Raw genomic sequence first — 22346 nt, 5'->3', positions numbered from 1 at the left:
GTGGGTGTCAGTTGTTGATGTGTGCAAGGGTCGGGGCGAGGAGAGGGACGGAACCTACACTGTTACACTAGCTAACCAAATGACACCAGAATCTCTATCTGTAACCACCGAAAAACGATATGAGGGGAAAAAGTTGTCACTCACCCACCCAATGACATGACATCCTTCTAGCAGCTTGCTAATGTTAGGATACTTATTTTTTGCTGGCTAAATAAATAGCTAGCTATAGCTACATACATAGATAAGCTAGCCTAGGGGTGTCAAACGCAATCTGCGCACGGGCCATATTTAAAAAAAACAATGAATTCTACGGCCAGACATAGCATATTTGCTTTTACAAAAAAAAAAGGTAATTGATTGATTTAATTAGAAAAAATGTCCCTTTTAAAATGTCCACTTATGTACGTAGGATGCTCTATATATAGCATTTTAACATGTTCAAACAAAATAGATTTTTATTTTGTCCAGCCTTTGCTGTTATGCTTTCAGACCCTAATCAGAAAGTATTTAACAACTCCAAATAACATGTTTTTTTATGTACACTGCATGAATCACCGGTGCGGTTTAATGCAGCATTGCTGTATGGTGCACTGAAAATGTATGGTATTTGAGTAGCCAGCTTAGGCTACTGCTCAAATGTTGCTGTAATAGGCCTACATGTTTCTCATTTGCATGGTGTTTTGGTGCAGGTTTGTTTTTTTGGTTATTCATTGTCAAACTTTAAAACCCGAAGCCAACATGCAACAGTAGCCTAGCCATACTGTGGCATGTCTGTAAACGGGACACACGAAAGCAATGCAATTGAAGTTTAATTCACCGACTCATTTATACTCGCTTGTTTGTCTTGTTCGGTCCGCGGACCTTGTGTTTGACGCATGTGCGCTAGCCTATTCGCTACGTTATGACTGAGTTGTGATCATTGCCCTTGCTTGTTTGATTGTATTGACATTCCCAGCCTTAGTCGTCCGTTTTTGTTCAAAATATTGAGTCATTGAAACTGAAACAGTGCTTACCGAATGGGTAGAAGCAGCAAACAAACTACCAGGCCAGCTGTGATTTACAACCTGAGCAATATTTATTCTACAAAACTTAGTCCACTCTGTAACAGATTCTAGTTTTGAGAACAGAACACTGTATTGAGAGCAAATGTTTAATCAATGACAAAATGTGCAGAATGTTGGCTAAAATCCATCTTGGTCCATCTTCTCCCACTGCCTGCCACTGGGCTTCCTCTCAACATATTTGGTGATGAATGGGAATGGCAACCGGTTGCTTTAGATTTATACATCTGGTGAAACATCTGACTCATTGTTCTATCTGTGTATGCAGTCTCTGAACTAAATGTCAAACCACAGCTCCACCCCAAGGAAAATGACTGACTGCAGTAACAACCAACCATGTGGTTAAACGGCAGTAAGATTTACAGTTCCCCTGACCCTAACCTTTTAACTTAACTCCTACATGTAACCTAAACCCTAACCTAGCTAACGTTAGCCACCTCACTAGAATTCGTAACATGTCATATGTTTTACAAATTCATAACGTATTGTTAGTTTTGCAAATTTGTAACATATTGTACATTTTTAAAACTCATAACATATTGTTGTTCGTAACATATAATACAAAATTGGTGATTCAATTAATGCATAACATATGAAACATAACAAATGTATTGTCTCGAATTTACTTACATATAATACAAAATGCTCTGAGACCAGGTTGACCACTCACCAGCCTGGTTAAACCAGACTGAACTTTTCACTCTTCTTCACAAAACACAATTTATAGACACATACATTTTACAGTTTAGTCATTTAGCAGACGCTCTTATCCAGAGTGACTTACATACATTTCATACATTTTTTTTCATTTTTTTTTTTGTACTGGCCCCCCGTGGGAATCGAACCCACAACCCTGGCATTACACACACCATGCTGGCGTTGCAAACACCATGCTCTACCAACTGAGCCACAGGGAAGGCATACACATTTCCTGTGTTCGAATTCCATCATAATGATGACAATTGAATCCTGCAGATGAAGAATCAGATGTGTCTTTTGGAGAGAAAAAATTCACTTTACGAATCATTTTTTTTTAAAGTATGGAAAAGAATGAAATAAGAAAACTAGCAAGTATAATTCAAAGAGAGACGTTTGATGACATGATCTTTCAATAATGACACTTGATGTGGTATACACATTCCCCACCCAATAAATATTTGACCAGTGGTGTAAAGTACTTACGTCGTTTTTTGGGGTATCTATGCTTTACTATTTATATTTCTAACAACTATTACTTTTACTTCACACATTTTCTCTGACACCCAAAAGGACTCGTTAACCATTGTAATCAAATCAAATTGTATTTGTCATATGAGCCGAACACAACAAATACTGTGAAATGCTTGCTTAGAAGCCCTTAACCAAGAATGCAGTTTTAAGAAAATAGAATTAAGAAAATATTTACTAAATAAACTATATTTACTAAATAGCCGGGTGGACATTTGATTAATTGTTCAGCAGTCTTATGGCCTTGGGGAAGAAGCTGTTAAGGAGCCTTTTGGACCTAGACTTGGCGCTCGGGTAATGCTTAGCAGGACAGAAAATGGTTTAATTCACGCACTTATAAAGATAACATCCCTGGGCATCCCTACTGCCTCTGATCTGGCAGACTCACTAAACACAAATGCTTCATTTTTAAATGATGTCTAAGTGTTGGAGTGAGCCCCTGGCTATCCGTAAATACATTTTAAAAAATTAAGACAATTGGGACTTCTGCTTTGCTTAATTTAAGGAATTTGAAATTATTCATACTTTTGATACTTAAGTATATTTTAGCCATTGCATTTACTTTTGATACTTAAGTATATTTATAACCAAATACTTTAAAACTTTTACTCAAGTAGTATTTTACTGGGTGACTTTCACTTTTGCTTGAGTCATTTTCTATTAAGGATCTTTACTTTTACTCAAGTATGACAATTGGGTACTTTTTCCACCACTATATTTGACAATATCAAATTTTTCTAAATTGGCATACAGAATATGGTTCTTTGTTGCAAGAGTTCAATTGTTTACTTAGGTTGTTGGTGATAATTTCTCTGAAATAAAGTGAATCCTTACCCATGTAGTTATGGCTTGTGCTCTGTCACAAATGTGGTCAACGGGTGGGTAGGATGCCTTGGGGGAGGTGTACCTTTTTATTAAGAAGGTTTTACTTAGTATAATTGGTAAGAGATGGGCTGTATTAAGCATTCATCTTTAGAGCCTGTTGAGGTGTGTCAAACACCCCTGTAACTGACATGCAATCCCAAGATGGTGTTGAGTCCCAAAGGCAAAGAGGAGCCTTCCAATATGTCAACACTGAAGAGCCATCAGTGCGAGACTACTACTGCTGGTCCATCCTGAATATGATCTTTTCCTGCTTGCTGTTTGGATCAATTGCGTAAAATCAGTCCATAAAAGGTTAGTCTCTATAAAATCCTATTTTTTTAATAGCCTTCATAATGTATGAGCTATCAGTATGTATGACGAACTCGCCTTTATTGCATTACAATTTCAGGTGAAGAAGAAATTGTCTGAAGGAGATGTGGAAGGGGCAAGGCGGGCATCAGGCACTTCTTTGGGATTCAACGTGTTGGCCCTGATTTTTGGAGTGGGAATTTGGATATACTTCTTTTACAGTTACTATCCTGTCTTTGAAGAAATGTGGAAAAAGGGACATGGAATCCAATGCAGCATGTATGCTAATTGTATTTGACAACTTACATCTTCAGGAAAACATTGCCCCTCAAAATTAAAGCATGAAATCAAGCATTGTATTTGGGTAGTTATAGAATCCACTTTTACAAGGGCATGCAAAATAGTGTGAGAAGACGTGTTCCAGGGCCAAGTTTGGGAAACCCTGATATAGATGACGTCACCATAGTCTAGGACCGATAAGAATGTCGACTGAATAATCTGCTTTCTACTATTTAGCGAGAGGCAGAACATATTTCTATAGAAGAGACCCATTTTTATTCTCAGTTTCTTAACTAACTCATCAATATGCTCACACCCCCATTCCTACTGCCTGCATTATTGTTTGCCACTGGGTCTTAAATCGTACCAATTTGTTTTTTTCAGTTGCCCATGCCATTTCAATATTTCAATAATAAATCATTAGATTTTTCCATTGTGTCAATGATGGCTAATTGATGGACTTCCAAGTCCATCAATTAGCCATCACTGACACAATGGCATGACCCTGTCATTGTGTTGTAAAATTTGTGAATTTTGTCTCTTGTATAATAAACACTATACATTAGTTTAGACTGTATCAAGCATACATTTTTGTTACCTGTAATTCCCTCCGTCTTGTGCCAACATCAGTTCTTTTAGATCTTGGTTTCAATAGTTTATATATTTTTTAATGAGATTGTTAGTTGGAAATGCAGGTTTTGTAGACCTTCCCTATCATATGTACATCATTTTCTGACTCAAATAAGATTCTCTCAAGGTTGCTCTGAAGTCAAAAAGATTTCAAATTGAAATCAAATCAAATTTTATTGGTCGCATAAACATGGTTAGCAGATGTTATTGCAAGTGTAGCGAAATGCATGTGCTTCTAGTTCCGACAGTGCAGTAATATCTAACAAGTAATCCAACAATTCCACAACAACTACCTAATACGCACAAATCTAAGTAAAGGGATGGGTTAAGAATATGTACATATAAATATATGGACGAGCAATGACCAACCAGCATAGGCAAGATGGTATAAAATACAGCTGAAGTCGGAAGTTTACATACACCTTACCCAAATACATTTAAACTCAGTTTTTCACAATTCCTGACATTTAATCCTAGTAAAATTTCCCTGTCTTAGGTCAGTTAGGATCACGACTTTATTTTAAGAATGTGAAATGTCAGAATAATAGTAGAGAGAATGATTTATTTCAGCTTTTATTTCTTTCATCACATTCCCAGTGGGTCAGACGTTTACATACACTCAATTAGTATTTGGTAGCATTGCCTTTAAATTGTTTAACTTGGGTCAAATGTTTCCGGAAGCCTTCCACAAGCTTCCCACAATAAGTTGGGTAAATTCTGTGCCATTCCTTCTGACAGAGCTGGTGTAACTGAGTCAGGTTTGTAGACCTCCTTGCTCGCACACGTTTTTTCAGTTCTGCCCACAAAGTTTCTACGGGATTGAGGTCAGGGCTTTATGATGGCCACTCCAATACATTGACTTTGTTGTCTATAAGCCATTTTGCCACAATTTTGGAAGTATGCTTGGGGTCATTGTCCATTTGGATTTGTGCATTTGTGACCAAGCTTTAACTTCCTGACTGATGTCTTGAGATGTTGCTTCAATATATCCAAATAATTTTCCATCCTCATGCTGCCATCTATTTTGTGAAGTGCACCAGTCCCTCCTGCAGCAAAGCACACCCACAACATGATGCTGCCACCCCCGTGCTTCACAGTTGGGATGGTGTTCTTCAGCTTGCAAGCCTCCCCCTTTTTCCTCCAAACATAACGATGGTCATTGTGGCCAAACAGTTCTATTTTTGTTTCATCAGACCACAGGACATTTCTCCAAAAAGTACAATCTTTGTCCCCATGTGCAGTTGCAAACCATAGTCTGTCTTTTTATGGCAGTTTTGGAGCGGTGGCTTCTTCCTTGCTGAGTGGCCTTTGAGGTTATGTCGATGTAGGACTTGTTTTACTGTGGATATAGATACTTTTGTATCTATACAAGGTCCTTTGCTGTTGTTCTGGGATTGATTTGCACTTTTCGCACCAAAGTACGTCTCTAGGAGACAGAACGCGTCTCCTTCCTGAGCGGTATGACGGCTGCGTGGTCCCATGGTGTTTATACTTGCGTACTATTGTTTGTACAGATGAACGTGGTACCTTCAGGCATTTGGAAATTGCTCCCAAGGATGAACCAGACTTGTGATCTACAATCTGTTTTCTGTGGTTTTGGCTGATTTCTTTTGATTTTTCCATGATGTGAAGCAAAGAGGCACTCAGTTTGAAGGTAGGCCTTGAAATACATCCACAGGTACACCTCCAATTGACTCAAATGATGTCAATTAGCCTATCAGAAGCTTCTAAAGCCATGACATAATTTTCTAGAATTTTCCAAGCTGTTTAAAGGCACAGTCAACTTAGTACATGTAAACCTCTGACCCACTGGAATTGTGATACAATGAATTATAAGTGAAATAATCTGTAAACAATTGTTGGAAAAATTACTTGTGTCATGCACAAAGTAGATGTCCTAACCAATTTGCCAAAACTACAGTTTGCCAACAAGAAATGTGTGGAGTGGTTGAAAAACGAGTTTTCATGACTCCAACCTAAGTGTATGTAAACCTCCGACTTCAACTGTACATATGGGATGAGTAAAGCTCCTGAGTGGCGTAGGGGTCTACGGCACTGCATCTCAGTGCAAGAGGCGTCACTACAGTCCCTGGTTTGAATCCAGGTTGTACCACATCCGGACGTGATTGGGAGTCCCATAGGACGGCGCACAATTGGCCCAGCGTCGTCCGGGTTTGGCCAGGGTAGGCCATCATTGTAAATAATAATTTGTTCTTAACTGACTTGCCTAGTTAAATAAAGGTTAAATAAAATAAAAAATACAAGCTATGTAAACATTATTATTAAAGAGGCATTAATAAAGTGACTAGTGATCCATTTGTTAGACTGGCCAATTATTTCAAGTCTGTATGTAGGCAGCAGCCTCTCTGTGTTAGCGATGGCTGTTTAACATTTTTATGGCCTTGAGATAGAAGCTATTTTTCAGTCTCTCGGTCTCTTGTGATATCATTTCGTGATATATAACTTTTAAGTGGCATGTACTTGAAACTATCTACATTGATCAGTCCAAAATTACTTTTCAATTCTGTCATGGAAATACATGTATTTCCCGTTACCAAGTCTTTTATAGTTTCTATGGCTTTAGTTTTCCATGTGGGCCAATTTATCAGTGAGTTCTGAAAAGCTATCCAAGGATTATTCCCTCGGGTTGTGTTTCTACAGAGTGATATTGGTTCTTGTAAAATACTGTATGTTTCATTTTCTTCCATATCGTTATAGTGTACTTAAATTTGAAGTTGTTAATGTTCTTAGCTTTATCCTTTGAAAATAGACACCTAAAAATATCTTGGGGATGGGCATTCAATATGTACCCATTGTTCCTCTTTAGTGCATTCAACTATATGTCGCAAGTTAAAGCCTTTGGTAGCTTGTTGATACATTTCCAAGTCTGGAAGGTTAAAACCACCGTCAGTCTTAGGAAGATATAAAACTTTCCTTTTTATTCTATGAATTTTATTTCCCATATAACGGATGGGGTAATTGGTATTATGGGTATTATTGAAAATAGATCCAAAAACTTTGGCAGCCATGCCAATTTAAAGAGGTTTATTCTACCTGTAATATTTATGTGAAGATTATTCCATTTGTTTAGATCTCTTTTCATATTATTCAGTAATGAAATAAAGTTATATTTATATATTTGTTGTTTGTTGTCACTTACTAAGCATCCTAAGTATTTAATATTTTTTTTGGTCCACTTAAAGGATTGCTGTACATCATATATTTCCTATCGCCATTATTTCTTTTTTCCTAGTTAATTTTATAAGCTGATATTTTTGAGTATTCTGAAAATATTTTAAGCAAAGGGGGCACTGAGTTTTCAGTATTGGTTAGGTATATCAGGAGATCATCTGCAAATACGTTTAGTTTATATTAATGTTTACTAACACTGATACCTGTTACATTTAAGTCCTGTCTAATTATTTTTGCAAGCGGTTCAATTGCCAGTGCAAACAGGAGAGGAGAGAGAGGATATCCCTGCCTTGTGCCCCTTTCTAAAGCAATTTCATCAGATAAGGTATTGTTTGAATATATTTTTGCTTTAGGATATTATACAATGTTTGTATTACATGTATTATTTCAGCTGGAAAATTGAAAGCTTCCACAGTTTTGAATAGATAAGTCAGTTCAAGACCATCTTATGCCATTTCGGCATCAACAGCCATTATTGATTAATCTATATCTTGTTTTTTTGCATATTGTATTAAACTGAAACATGTTCTTGTATTTGTTTGTAAGTGTCTATTTTTAATAAACCCTGTTTGGTCAATATGTATCAAGTCTGGTAAGACTTTTGCCATTCTATTGCTTATAAGCTTTATTATTATTCTACTATCAGAAGGTATTAAACTTATGGGTCAATAATCAGGAGGGGACTTTCCAGATTTTCCTGGTTTTAATAGTTTTAATAGTACACAGCATTGTACAAGATCTTCAGTTTCTTGGCAATTTCTCGCACGAAATAGCCTTCATTTCTCAGAACAAGAATAGACTGACGAGTTTCAGAAGAAAGTTCTTTGTTTCTGGCCATTTTAAACTGTAATCGAACCCACAAATGCTGATGCTCCAGATACTCCACTAGTCTAAAGGCCAGTTTTATTGCTTCTTTAATCAGGACAACAGTTTTCAGCTGTACTAACATAATTGCAAAAGGGTTTTCTAATGATCGGTTAGCCTTTTAAAATTGGATTAGCTAACACAACGTGCCATTGGAACACAGGAGTGATGGTTGCTGATAATGGACCTCTGTGCGCCTATGTAGATATTCCATTAAAAATCAGCCATTTCGAGATACAATAGTCATTTACAACATTAACAATGTCTACACTGTATTTCTAATCAATTTGATGTTATTTTAATGGACAAAAAATGTGCTTTTCTTTCAAAAACAAGGACTTAGCTTGCTACATACACCATATAGACAATTGCTGATAATTAATCTATACTCACCTGATGGCAGAGAGAGGGTGATGTTCAAAACTTGGTATGTCAAGCCGTGTTAGCTGGGGCTGGATAGTCTTGAGCGATGCTTGGACAGTGTACACACACACACCTGACAGCTAGCTAGCTTTAGCTCGATGTTTGGTGGTTTTTAATATAAGCTCCCTCTCTTGTCTGTCAATACAGCTACCAAGCATTACTTGTTGGTGGCCCTTATTATAACTAACCTGGCGAAAACTAGCTTGAGTGATGGTCAGGTAAGTAACGTTAGATAGAGTCACACAGATTCTACTTTGAAACCGCTAGAACACGTACCCTGTGGCAGGCCCACACTGTCTCTGTTCATTAATTCAATCTTGTGAACGACATAGAAAAATAAATGAATTTATGCAGTCAAAATTATTATCCATCTTAGTAGTTAAAGTTTGGGTTCTACTAAGCTATAGTACATGGACTTGTTTTAAGGTCATACCAATGGATAATTTTGCAATGTGATTTTGAATTTTAAGACCCAATGAAGTATCAAAAAATATTTTAAATTGATTTGATGAAAAATGTAATTTGGCCTTACTGCTTACAAACGCATTGAAAAACAGATTCACTACATGGAACAACAGATAGTCCCCCCAAAACAATCTAAGGGAAATTTGTTCTGAAGTGTCTGTCCTATATCTGAGAGATATAAGATCAGGAAACACACACACACACACACACACACACACACACACACACACATACACATATACATATACATATATATATATATATATATATATATATATATATATATATAGCTCTGTAAAAAAATTAAGAGACCACTGCAAAATGACCAGTTTCTCTGGTTTTACTATTAATAGTTATGTATTTGGGAAAAATGAACATTTTTGTTTTATTCTATAATCTACTGACAACATTTCTCCCAAATAAAAATAGTAATTTAGCATTTGTTTGCAGAAAATGACCAAATCTGAGATCTCTTTTGTTCTAGGCCTGGTTCAGGTCAGGCAATGCTTCTTGTGAATTGCAAACTCAAATTTTGTGAGGGTTTTTTATAGGGCAAGGCAGCTCTAACCAACATCTCCAATCTCATCTCATTGATTGGACTCCAGGTTAGCTGACTCCAATTAGCTTTTGGAGAAGTCATTAGCCTAGGTGTTCACATACTTTTTCAAACTTACACTGTGAATGTTTAAATTATGTATTCAATATAGACAAGAAAAATACTATAATTTGTGTGTTATTAGTTTAAGCACACTATGTCTATTGTTGTGACTTCGATGAAGATCAGATAAAATTTGATGACCAATTTATGCACATATGGAATCATGTAGTAGCCAAAAAGTGTTAAACAAATCAAAATACATTTTATATTTGAGATTATTCAAATAGCCACCCTTTGCCTTGATGACAGCTTTGCACACTCTTGGCATTCTCTCAACCAACTTCACCTGGAATGTTTTCCAACAGTCTTGAACGAGTTCCCACATATGCTGAGCACTTGTTCGCTGCTTTTCCTTCACTCTGTGGTCCGACTCATCCAAAACCATCTCAATTTGGTTGAGGTCGGGGGATTGTGGTGGCCTGTTCATCTGATGCAGCACTCCATCACTCTCCTTCTTGGTAAAATAGCCCTTACACAGCCTGGAGGTGTGTTAGGTCATGTCCTGTCAAAAAAACAAATGATAGGTTCACTAAGCCCAAACCAGATGGGATGGCGTATCGCTGCAGAATGCTGTGGTATCCATGCTGGATACGTGTGCCTTGAATTCTAAATAAATCACAGACAATGTCACTAGCAAAGCACCCCCAAACATAACACCTCCTCCTCCATGCTTCACGGTGGGAAATACACATGCGGAGATCATCCATTCACCCACACCGCGTCTCAGAAAGACACATCGGTTGGAACCGAAAATTTGCAATTTGGACTACAGACCAAAAGACAAATTTCCACCGGTCTAATGTCCATCTCTCGTGTTTCTTGGCCCAAGCAAGTCTCTCCTTATTGGTGTCCTTTAGTAGTGGTTTCTTTGCAGCAATTCAGTCTCCTCTGAACAGTTGACGTTGAAATGTGTCTGTTGTGTACTTGAACTCTGTGAAGCATTTATTTGGCCTGCAATTTCTGAGGCTGGTAACTCTAATGAACTTATCCTTTGCAGCAGAGGTAACTCTGGGTCTTCCATTCCTGTGGCGGTCCTCATGAGAGCCAGTTTCGTCACAGTGCTTGGTTTTTGCGACTGCACTTAAGGAAACTTTCAAAGTAGTTGAAATTTTCCAGATTGACTGACCTTCATGTCTGAAAGTAATGATGGACTGTCGTTTCTCTTTGCTTATTTGAGCTGTTCTTGCCATAATAGGGACTTGGTCTTTTACCAAATCGGGCCATCTTTTGTATTCCACCCAAACCTTGTCACAACACAACTGATTGGCTCAAACGCATTAAGGAGGAAAGAAATTCCACAAATTAACAAGGCACACCTGTTAATTGAAATACATTCCAGGTGACTACCTCATGAAGCTGTTTGAAAGAATGCCAAGAGTGTGCAAAACTGTCAAGGCAAAGGGTGGCTATTTGAATAATCTCAAATATATTTTGATTTGTTTAACACTTTTGGTTACTACATGATTCCGTGTGTTATTTCATAGTTGGTCTTCACTATTCTACAAGGTAGAAAATAGTAACAATAAATTAATCCTTGAATGAGTAGGTGTTTAACTTTTGACCGGTAGTGTATATTTGAACATCTTGGCCATGTTCTGTTATAATCTCCACCCGGCACAGCCAGAAGAGGACTGGCCACCCCTCATAGCCTGGTTCCTCTCTAGGCTCTGGCCTTTCTAGGGAGTTTTTCCTAGCCACTGTGCTTCTACAACTACATTGCTTGCTGTTTGGGGGTTTAGGCTGGGTTTCTGTACAGCACTTTGTGACATCAGCTGATGTAAGAAAATAAATACATTTGATATTAGACCCCTTATTTTTGGCACTACTAAAAACAGGACAGGAGATATGTTTATTCCAAGTTAATCAACATTGCCAAGATTATTATTTGTCACCTGTACAGCATTACAGTGCCAACAGATACTCTACACACCCTTTCAAAATGTGTTCACCTTTTGTGAATTGGCAGAGCTTAAAGATCCTTACGGGAAACTTGTTTCTCCTGAGGAGATGCATATACAGTGCATTCAGAAACTATCCAGACCCCTTGACTTCTTCCACATTTTGTTACAGCCTTATTCTAAAATGAATTAAAAAATGTTCCCCCTCATCAATCTACACTCCAATGACAAAGCAAAAACAGGTTTAGAAATTTTTGCAAATTTATAAAAAAAAATACAACACATTTACATAATTATTCAGACTCTTTACTTTGAAGCAGCTTTGAATTACAGTCTCAAGTCTTCTTGGGTATGACGCTACAAGCTTGGCACACCTGTATTTGGGGAGTTTCTCCCATTCTTCTCTGCAGATCCTCTCAAGCGCTGTCAGATTGGATGGGGAGCATCGCTGCACACCGATTTTCAGGTCTCTCTCTATTTAAGAGCGAGAGAGAGAGAGCGAGAGAGAATGTTCGATCGGGTTTAAGTCCGGGCTATGGCTGGGTCACTCAAGAACATTGAGACTTTTCCCCGAAGCCACTCCTGCGTGGTCTTCGCTGTGTACTTAGGGTCGTTCAGGCCAAAGAGTTCAATCTTGGTTTCATCAGACCAGAGAATCTTGTTTCTCATGGTCTGGGAGTCTTTAAAGGATTGATTGGTGCAGTGCTGTAGAAATGGTTGTCTTTCTGGAAAATTCTCCCTTCTCCACAGAGGAACTCTAGAGCTCTGTCAGAGTGACCTCTGGGTTCTTATTCACCTCCTTGACCAAGGCCCTTCTCCCCTGATTGCTAAGTTTGGCTAGGCTGCAAGCTTTAGGAAGAGTCTTGGTGGTTCAAAACGTCTTCCATTTAAGAATGATGGAGGTCACTCTGTTCATTGGGGACCTTCAATGCTGCAGAAAATACCCTTCCACAGATCTGTGCCTCAACACAATCCTGCGCTCTATGGACAATTCCTTCAACCTCATGGCTTGGTTTTTGTGCCTTTCCAAATCATGTCTAATCCATTGTATTTACCACAGGTGGACTCCAAGTTGTAGAAACATCTCACGGATGATCAATGGAAACAGGATGCACCTGAGCTCAATTTCGAGTCTCATAGCAAACTTGTTATTACCATCTTCATTTACATTTATCTTCACACTTGGTTATGAACGCAGCAATACACAATTGATCACGGTCAATAAAGCAGCATGTAGGTGATTCTAAAGTTGGATTACCATTAGGGCGTTAATCAGTCTATACATTTTTTATAAAAGTTATCTCAAATGTTGTTGTCTTCCTCTCTGGTCAGGGTGTAGCAGTCAGACAGTATTTTAGGAATTCTATTATGGTTCAAACATTCAAAAGTACAGACGTATGCCTTCTTCTCAGATAAACCCGCCCAAACCCTCCTCCAAATTGTCCTATGACCTAATCTCGAGACATTCGATTGGCTAAATTGAGTTTTCCCGACAACATCTCGACCAATCCCATTTTCCGTAATACAGCGCCACAGTTGAATCAGGGTTTGTTTTGCGAGGGACGTTTTAGCTTTTGCCTGTCGGTTTTTATTTTAGTCTACAATACATTGAATTAGAAGGTAAGCGCGATTTGAAATGGTTTAAATACTTTGCTATTGAAATTGACACCCGTATTTTGAAGTTTTCCAGCTTAATCTTAAACCAGTTTAATCTACGTTTTGCAAGCTAACGTGGTCGAAAAACGCCTTTCGGCTAGCTATCTAATATAATAATATTAATATCAAAGATTCTTATTACTAAAGGCTAAGCTGCTAGTTAGGTAGGTAACTAGCCATATAGATGACTAAACAGAGAAGACATTTTAATAGCCAGCTAACGTTATACAAGCTGAATTCCTTGTAAAACATATTTTTCTGGGCTTTTTAACTATTTATTCAAGCTTTTACTTAACACCTATATTTGTAAATATTTAAGGGGTCTGCCATTTGTGACACCAATGAAAATGGATACAGTTACAAGAAAGAACACCAATTTGAAAAAGGTAATGTAGCTCTTTTTTTCTTCTTCTGTTAGGCCTACTACTATTCTGTACAATGTATTATGTCTTGTTTCTTTGTCCTGTCTGCTATTATTAGGGTAACAAAGAGAATGCCAGACCAGCAAGTGGACCCACTAAGTCCTTTATTACCAGAGCTGCTCCTACTAAAACAGTGGCAGCTCCATCTGCCCCTCTGCATTCCAAGAGCAATAAAAAGGAGGACTTGGGAAAGGGAGAAGATGCTCTGAAGAAGTTGGCAACCACTGGCGATACAAAGAGACGCAACACTTTCAGCCAAACCTTCCTCACCAAACAGGCTGTCAGACAGAGAAAACTGGTTGCAGAGGCCTCAGAGCCAGCTACCGTCCCAGCTAAACCTGTCCCTGGCACCTACAAAGGGAAGGTTGTCCAATCCAAAATAAGCTCCTTCAGGAAGCCTAGTGGCCTGGAGGGAGGGGTAGAAAGCAAAGCGGCTACCAAGACCTCGGCACCCAAAGCTGAAAGCCAAAAGCCTGGGAATTTGACAAAGGTCAGGCCCAAAGCTGTTGCTGACTTGCCTCAGCGTTCCATGTTCAAGCCCCCTCAATCATGTCAACCCTCAAAATCCAAGTCTGTGTCCAATGGGCCTCCTCCAGTCTCCAAGTGCTCAGCCACATGCCGTCCAACAGGCTTTTGCTCTGCAGTCCCTCCTGCCAGAATGGCTCTACTTACCACAGCTCTCCAAAGGTCCAGTAGGTCTGCCATGACATCAAAGGGGAAAGAGCTGCCACAGAGAACCAAGCCTAAGATGACAACTGACAAAGTTCGCAAGCCTCCGGTTGCCAGCACCCTAAGCCAGTACAGGGCTAACACAGAGACTGCTGAAGAGAAAAGGTTTGTGATTTTTGTTTAGCATTCTTGAATTGTCCAATAACTGATATTTTTGGTACTTTGGTCAACTGCTCAAAATAGTTGTAACCAGTGGTGTAAAGTACTTAAGTAAAAAATACTTTAAAGTACTACTTAAGTAGTTTTTTGGGGGTATCTGTACTTTTACTATATATATTTTTGACAACTTTTAATTTTGCATTCTTAAAGAAAAAAATGTTCTTTTTACTCCATACATTTTCCCTGACCCGCAAAAGTGCCCGTTACATTTTGAAACCTTAACGGGTCAGGAAAATGGTCCAATTCACACACTTATCAAGACAACATCACTGGTCATCCCTACTGCCTCTGATCTGGTCAATCATTAAACACATGCTTTGTTTGTAAATTATGTCTGCATGTTGTAGTGTGTCCCCGGTTATCTGTAAATTAAAAAAATAATAATTTGACTTGAAAATTGTGCCGTTTTGAGATATATATATATATATATATATATATATAACAAAGAGAATATATGTGTGTGATTTTTACTTTAACTTTTGATACTTACGTATATTTTTGCAATTACATTTACTTTTTATACTTAAGTATATTTAAAACCAAATACTTTTAGACTTTTACTCAAGTAGTATTTTACTGTGTGACTTTCGCTTTTACTTGTCATTTTCTATTAAGTTATCTTTATTTTTACTCAAGTATGACAATTGGGTACTTTTTCCACCACTGGTTTTAACTGATGTTTTTAATCATTGATTGCCAGAGTAAAGCTGGCAGAGTGGCTGGCATCCAAGGGAAAGACTCTGAAAAGGCCTCCCATATCAGCAGTGGCACTCCCAAAGTATAAACCAGTTGTGCAGCCCGAGCCTGAAGTCCACCCAGTATCCACAGCCTTCTCACCACAAAACACCAATGTTGAGCCTCAGCCCTCTGATCAGACGTCACAACAACCTGGTCCTGAGCCTGAACCGACTGTTCGGCCTAAAAATGACCAGGTGGTCCCTAAGCAGGAGGCAGCCTGTGCCTCAACTCCACTGATAATGAACACAAAGCTGGACTTGCTTGACAACTCTGATACATATTTTCTCCCTGTTGATCCAGAGGTTCAAATGAATGATGTAAGAAACCTTCTTTGTTTAGTCATTTATTTTTTTGGTACTGTAGTTTTATTCTTAAATATAACCTAACCAGCACTGTCCTATCACAGGTTGTGGTCAACCTTTGTGATGCTTTGGAGGCATTGGAGATGTCCTCAGCATGTGTGGATGGTAAGTTTTGTGGTCAGTGCATTTACATTCACAGCAAACAGTTTACTTGCTCACTTGGCATCATCTGCCTGATTAAAATCATGCAACTGCAAGGTTCAAATCAAGTAAGAGTAACATTTTATCATGTAAACTTTAGTCATGTGTTATATTCATTGGCGTGTTCTTTTTTCTTTTAGAGCCACACGAGAAAAGGGAATCTGAAGAGAAAATCGTGGCGGGCGAGCCAAATTGTGGATTTGAAGAGAGGAATGAGTTTGCTGAGAATAATTTTGACAGGTCTGAGGATGTTGAAGTGAAAAGTGAAGTAGGAGAGGGAGCTTCAGCGCAGAAAGTAAGGAAGGGTTATGTTGAGAAAGTTGATAGTGATTATGATGACGAATGCTTGATGGAGACTACACCAGAGGGAGCCTCCATGGTGAAATACAATCTGAAGACAACTCCATACCTTCAAAGGTGATATAAAAAAAATACCTATTTTAAAATCACTTCCATACAATTATTGGAAATTCTGGAGGTCATGGAGAACATCACTACTTCACATCTATATTGAAATGTATATTAAACTGAAGATGGCTGTCAACTAACCACACAATTCTGTCCATCTCTTTCCCCTTCTAGTGTTAAGAGAACAATCAACAGTGAGGCATGTGCAAGTGGTTCCAGGCGAAAAAACTCCATCAAGGATCTGAAGTTCCTGACACCAGTCCGTCGTTCCTGTCGCATCCAGCGCAAGTCATCCCACCTGCCTGGGATGCTGACAGACCACGACACCTGTGTGTCCTCGCTGGCAGAGCTGGTGAATCTGGACGACGATGCCAACGCTTACATCTACAGGAGGAACCCTGCTCTCCTGGAGGACCTGCCTGACCATCCCAAAGACCTGGAGAGGATCTGAGTCTTTGGATGAGTGTGATGAAGAAGCCTGAAAATGAATAGAAAGAATGTGGAACTGATGGGCACTTTACAAAAGGGGTTTTAAAACAATGAAAATAGATTATTTGCTGTCTTACCATCCATAATGGTTGTTAATCCAAATTGTGATATGGGCTTTGTGTGGCAAGATTTACTAATACAATAAGACTGGGTGCCTCAATTAGGCATGCCTTTTTTTTCCTGTTCGTCTTAGTTGTTACTTCTCATAAGGAAGGGACATTTGCCATAGCTTGACCTGCTACACCTTCTTTTATTTGTTGTATATATTCTCTCTGCTGTCTTACTGTGTTTGTTTTATGAATGTATTGTTTATTTTAATGCAGAGTTGATCATTTAATATCTACCACCAGGTTTTACCATAGATCAATTACATACAGCACACCTTTTATCACCCTCAATCATATGGTAGGAAATAAACGTGTGTTGCACATCCAGGGAAAAAAAGTGACACTATTCAATAAAATTATACCAAAATGGTTCTCTGGTGGAATTATTGCTTTTGAAATGGGAAATCATGCAATAACATACCTTAACAAAGAAATGGATTCATTGATTACTCGCTGGATCCAACTGCCCTCCTGCTGGACAGCAATTTTAGTCAAATAGGTATAGTGTAAGTTAGAAAATACTGTCGTCCTATACCTGGCTAACGAGTTTGAGGGTCAAACATGAACAATGTCAAAACTCCTTTGGAATGACTTGTGTGGAAAATTGTGCAGGCATGTCTTGATCCGAAGGGCGCAAGGAAAGCTTTTTCAGTATTGGAACCCTGAGGTGATATGAACAGGGCAGTGACAAACATGCGCACTGGGTTACGTTAGCAAAGCATTGTGGGAAGGTCGTGGTTTAATCGCGCGTCGCGTTGATTCCTCCCGGCCACATAAAGCACTGTTGCGTGCGAGTCCATTTACTAATTTATGGATAAGTTCATATTGAAGTAAATTACTATTGAAAAGCATTATACTAGCATAAGCAAACCATGTCAAACTTTTGCGCAGCTCCAAATTGCACCATAAAAAGTAATCGGTCAGCATCGCTATTCTTCAGGTTTCCAAGGGACACTGAAAGGTACGTTAAGACGGTCTTCCATGCTTGACTTTGCACATTAAGCTAACTCACGTTAGCTGTCAGCTAAATATGTGCATTGTGCAAGCTATTTGGTTAGCTTGTAGCTAGTTTTGCAGCATGCTTGCAGAATAATTGCATAATCAGACTTGGGGTTTTAAAACATACAGCAAGCTGCTTGCTAGCGAGACACAATGTTTTAGTTTGCATGTTATTGTCAACACAGCACACAATGTGATTGTGTGATTATACCATTAACTATAGCAATCATATCTTCAGTATTTTAATAACTAGTTCTTCAATCTCATTCAATGATCGCTAAATGTATAAATGAGAACAGTTTTTAGTTTTTTTTAAGTTGTATCCGTGAGGAGCTCTTACAGGAAGTTAGAGAGGGTCGTTTTTATCATTGGCCATTGACGATCAGTGTTTGAATAACTCGTTCTTAATGTTCAATCTCATTCAATGAAGCTAAATATATGAATGAGAATAGTTTGTATTGTCTGTTGTGCACAGATACAAGCAGTGGATGGAAAACTGTCATTGCAAGGATCTTTAAGATAAAACACCTGACCAGCTGAACAGACAATACAGACTTTGTGCTAAGCATTTTGAACCATCCGTGATTTGTAAATCAGTAAGTAATACTGATGCAATTTGCTTGGCATTTGTTTATTTTGGCCTAGTTGAAACGTTTAACATTTTGAAATTGATGTAGTTGGACAGAGATGTGTACTTATTTAGTGCTACACACACCCATCAAATGGGTAGTTTAATAAATCGTTCATATTTCCAGAGTTCCTACAGGACAAGGCTGAAGGATAATGCCACACCAACCATCTTTGATTTATCAAGCCAGCTCAATAAGCCACAAAGTAGGCAACGCAAGAGGATTAAAGAGCTGGTAGGGGTTTCTTTCCATTTAACAAATCACTTGTCATACTCAATGTATTGAAATCAAACAGCTTGTTATTGTTTTTCTCTTGCTATTATATTCTACAGAGTGAAGATGAAGAAAGGCAAATGAAAGGTACATTGTGCATCTTAGGTTGAGGCTGTTTCAATGTACAGTGCGTTCAGAAAGTATTCAGATCCCTTGACTTTTCCACATTTTGTTGCATTAGCCATATTCTAAAATGATTAAATAATTGTTTCCCTCAATCTACACAATAACCTGTTTTTGCTTTCATTATGGGGTTTTAGAAATGTTTGCAAATGTATTAAAAATAAAACTGATATGACATTTAAATAAGTATTCAGACTCTTTACTCAGTACTTTGTTGAAGCAACTTCAACAGCGATTACAGCCTCGAGTCTTCTTGGGTATGACGCTACAAGCTTGGCACACCAGTATTTGAGGCGTTTCTTCCATTCTTCTCTGCAGATTCTCTCAAGCTCTGTCAGGTTGGATGGGGAGTGTCGCTGTACAGCTATTTTCAGGTCTCTCCAGAGATGTTCGATTGGTTCAAGTCCGGGCTCTGGATGGGCCACACAAGGACATTCAGAGACTTGTCCCAAAGCCACTCCTGTGTTGTCCTGTTGGAAGGTGAACCTTCGCCCCAGTCTGAGGTCCTGAGCGCTCTGGAGCAGGTTTTCATCAAGGAGCTCTCTGTACTTTGCTCCGTTCATCTTTCCCTCGATCCTGACTTGTCTCCCAGTCCCTGCTGCTGAAAAACATCCCTACAGCATGATGATGATGCTGCCACCACCACGTTTCACCGTAGGGATGGTGCCAGGTTTCCTCCAGACGTGACGCTTGGCATTCAGGCTAAAGAGTTCAATCTTGGTTTCATCAGACCAGAGCATCTTGTTTTTCATGATCTTAGGGTCCTTTAGGTGCCTTTTAGCAAACTCTTAGCGGGCTGTCATGTGCCCTTCACTGAGGAGTGGCTTCCATCTGGCCACTGTATTGGCCTGATTGGTGGAGTGCTGCAGAGATGGTTGTCCTTCTGGAAGGTTCTCCCATCTCCAGAGGAAATCTGGAGCTCTGTCAGCGTGACCATCAGGTTCTTGGTTACCTCCTTGACCAATGCCCTTCTCCACTGATTGCTCAGTTTGGCCTGGCGACCAGCTCTAGGAAGAGTCTTGGTGGTTCCAAACTTCTTACATTTAGGAATGATGGAGGCCACTGTGTTCTTGGGGACCTTCAAATCGGCAGATTTATTTTTTTATTTTTTTTTGGTACCCTTCCCCAGATCTGTGCCTCAACACAATCTTGTCTCTGCTGACTGAGGTGACAAAGAAGTGGGGCTTGAATATGGACTACTGCAGAGGGCAGGCCCACTTCAGCTCTGGTGTGCATTCTAGCAAAATGAAAGCCATTGCAACCAAACTCACAGAGAAGTATCCCACAGCAGTGCACACACCAAGTTCCACCTGTGCCTTGAATGTCTCACTGGCAAGTGGAATGGCTTTGACAGGCATTCAGATTGTCATGTCTACTTTCAAGAAGATTGAGTCTTTTTTCAACAAGTCGCCTTCACTGCAATTGGAGTTGGAGAATGCCATCTCCATTTTCTACCAGGGCAATGAAGAGAAGGCCAGTGATCTGAAAGAGGCCTGCCGTACCAACTGGACAATGAGGCATGATGCATTCGAGGTGGCAGTCGACGTCGTGGAATCTCTACTGCTCTGCGTAGATAGTGTTCATGACAATGAAGATCTGAGGTGGAGTGACCAAGTCACACATAATGCCTTGGAGATATCAGAGGCTCTGGCTGATTTTTGAGTTTGTTGCAGCATTGGTTGTGCTGAAAAACACCCTGTCATTCACAAGAGCCTTCGGCAAGAACTTGCAAGGGCCAAAGATGGATGTCCACTTTGCTGCAAGCAGCTTGACCGCTGTGTTACACTCGCTGAACGAGGTCTTGGATAACATTGAGGTGTACCATGAGTTCTGGTTCGAAGAGGCTGTTAACCTAGCTGCTGCGCTAGAGATTCCGGTCAAGGTTCCCAGGCTGTACTTGAGAAAGCACCGGCCAGAAGCTGGAACAGAGATCCAGCCCGAGGGCTACTTCAAAGAGCACCTGGCCCCAGTGGTGAGCCAGGTCATCAAAGAACTGAACAACCTCTTCTCTGAGAACCACCTTAACGCCCTGAGATATTTGGTGCTCGTCCCTGCTGTCATGGGGCAGCTGAAATTCAACATGTCTGAAGAGAACAACGTGGAGATGTACAGGAACGACCTTCCCAACGCAGACACTCTCTCCGCTGAGCTTCACTGCTGGAGGGTGAAGTGGAAGCATAGGGGCAAGGTGACCCTGCCCTCCACCGTCCATGAGACGCTGCAGCTTGCTAAAGTGAAGTTCTTCCCCAACGTGCTTGCATTCTTGAGGGTGCTCAGCAACCTGCCAGTCTTGGGCCTTGAGGATGTCGACGGCAATGTTTCTCGTAAACGTTTTCAGATGTACCTGCAGAACACACCTGACAAACACAGATCCATTTCTAAACATACATTATAATGCCAGACATGACCTGGACTTTATGGTTGATAGTTATGTTAAGATGTACCCTCACAATGAAAGTTAAATCCAATTTAATTTCATGACCTTAATGAGCAAGTATGCCTGCCTGTTGACTTGTTCTTGTATAAATGGTAGTCTGTCTTCAGAATTTGTGACGAGCTGACCTCTTACTTATTGGATGTTTGATATGTTGACTTGAAACCACTTATTTTGGCTGTATAAAGTTGATCAATGACCATTGCAAGTTTTTGGGGAAATCACAAAAAACTTGAGTTGAAACTATGTATAGGTCATTTTTATGTTTATGCAACTGGTTATGTAAATTACAGAACTGAAAATGTATTCTTATTACATAAGTCTTCTGGAAGTACTTTCTTCTAAGACCAATGTGATTGAAATACTGTTACATTTTAGTCATTTAGCAGATGCTCTTATCCAATGCAATTTACAGGAGCAATTAGGGTTAAGTGCCTTGCTCAAGGGCACATCTTCAGATTTTTTTTTACCTAGTCGGCTTGGCGATTCGAAACCAGTGACCTTTCGGTTATTGGCCGAACGCCCTTAACTGTTAGGCTACCTGCTTTGATCTAAGACTGTGTTATTTTTGTAAGAATGATTACAAATTAAGATCAACGTTTTTGATTAAGTCTAATAAGAATTGCAATTATTGTCATACATTTCTTTACACCATTTTATTGTGTGCTGCATTTCTGAAATAAATTGTCAAATGTTTCTTTCCTCATTGACTTTGATCACACAATTCACAGTATAAAGTACTTTTTTCCCCCAATGTAAGTCTATGATAAGATGTAGCTATTTCTGTTATAACCACAGTTTTCAAAG

General features: G+C 39.3%; 2 protein-coding genes and 2 long non-coding RNA genes across 4 annotated transcripts; 3 read left to right on the top strand and 1 right to left on the bottom strand.

Annotated features, from left to right (window-relative positions):
- The first annotated feature begins 13372 nt into the window (after positions 1–13372).
- On the top strand, positions 13373–17453 carry LOC106567942 (cytoskeleton-associated protein 2). Its single transcript, XM_014137858.2, has 7 exons — positions 13373–13490; positions 13846–13912; positions 14007–14782; positions 15537–15891; positions 15981–16041; positions 16218–16494; positions 16660–17453. Exons 2-7 carry the CDS (start codon positions 13868–13870, stop codon positions 16934–16936), a joined length of 1791 nt encoding a protein of 596 aa, XP_013993333.1. The 5' UTR covers positions 13373–13490; positions 13846–13867; the 3' UTR covers positions 16937–17453.
- On the bottom strand, positions 15902–17850 carry LOC106567943 (uncharacterized). Its single transcript, XR_001320203.2, has 2 exons — positions 17503–17850; positions 15902–16963 (listed from the first exon to the last, which is right to left on the bottom strand). It is a non-coding gene; the product is annotated as an uncharacterized lncRNA (long non-coding RNA).
- On the top strand, positions 17839–19275 carry LOC106567944 (uncharacterized). The gene is made up of 4 exons (XR_001320204.2): positions 17839–18042; positions 18556–18676; positions 18836–18943; positions 19042–19275. It is a non-coding gene; the product is annotated as an uncharacterized lncRNA (long non-coding RNA).
- Positions 19276–20460: 1185 nt separating this feature from the next.
- LOC123726081 (52 kDa repressor of the inhibitor of the protein kinase-like) lies at positions 20461–22235 on the top strand. Its single transcript, XM_045692236.1, has one exon. The coding sequence runs from the start codon at positions 20730–20732 to the stop codon at positions 21498–21500; it is 771 nt and encodes a 256-aa protein (XP_045548192.1). The 5' UTR covers positions 20461–20729; the 3' UTR covers positions 21501–22235.
- Positions 22236–22346: the final 111 nt, after the last annotated feature.

This window comes from Salmo salar, chromosome ssa13 (genome assembly GCF_905237065.1).
Source record: "Salmo salar chromosome ssa13, Ssal_v3.1, whole genome shotgun sequence".
In the NCBI taxonomy this organism is placed as follows: domain Eukaryota; kingdom Metazoa; phylum Chordata; class Actinopteri; order Salmoniformes; family Salmonidae; genus Salmo; species Salmo salar.
Note: the sequence above shows the minus strand (reverse complement) of the source record. Positions and strands in the feature narration are given on the sequence as shown.

Coding starts and splice junctions, on each gene's coding strand:
- LOC123726081 (XM_045692236.1), top strand. CDS start 20,730: ATGCCTTGGAGATATCAGAGGCTCTGGCTGATTTTTGAGTTTGTTGCA.
- LOC106567942 (XM_014137858.2), top strand. CDS start 13,868: ATGAAAATGGATACAGTTACAAGAAAGAACACCAATTTGAAAAAG. Junction 13,913..14,006: donor AGAACACCAATTTGAAAAAG/GTAATGTAGCTC, acceptor TGCTATTATTAG/GGTAACAAAGAGAATGCCAG. Junction 16,495..16,659: donor ACAACTCCATACCTTCAAAG/GTGATATAAAAA, acceptor TTCCCCTTCTAG/TGTTAAGAGAACAATCAACA.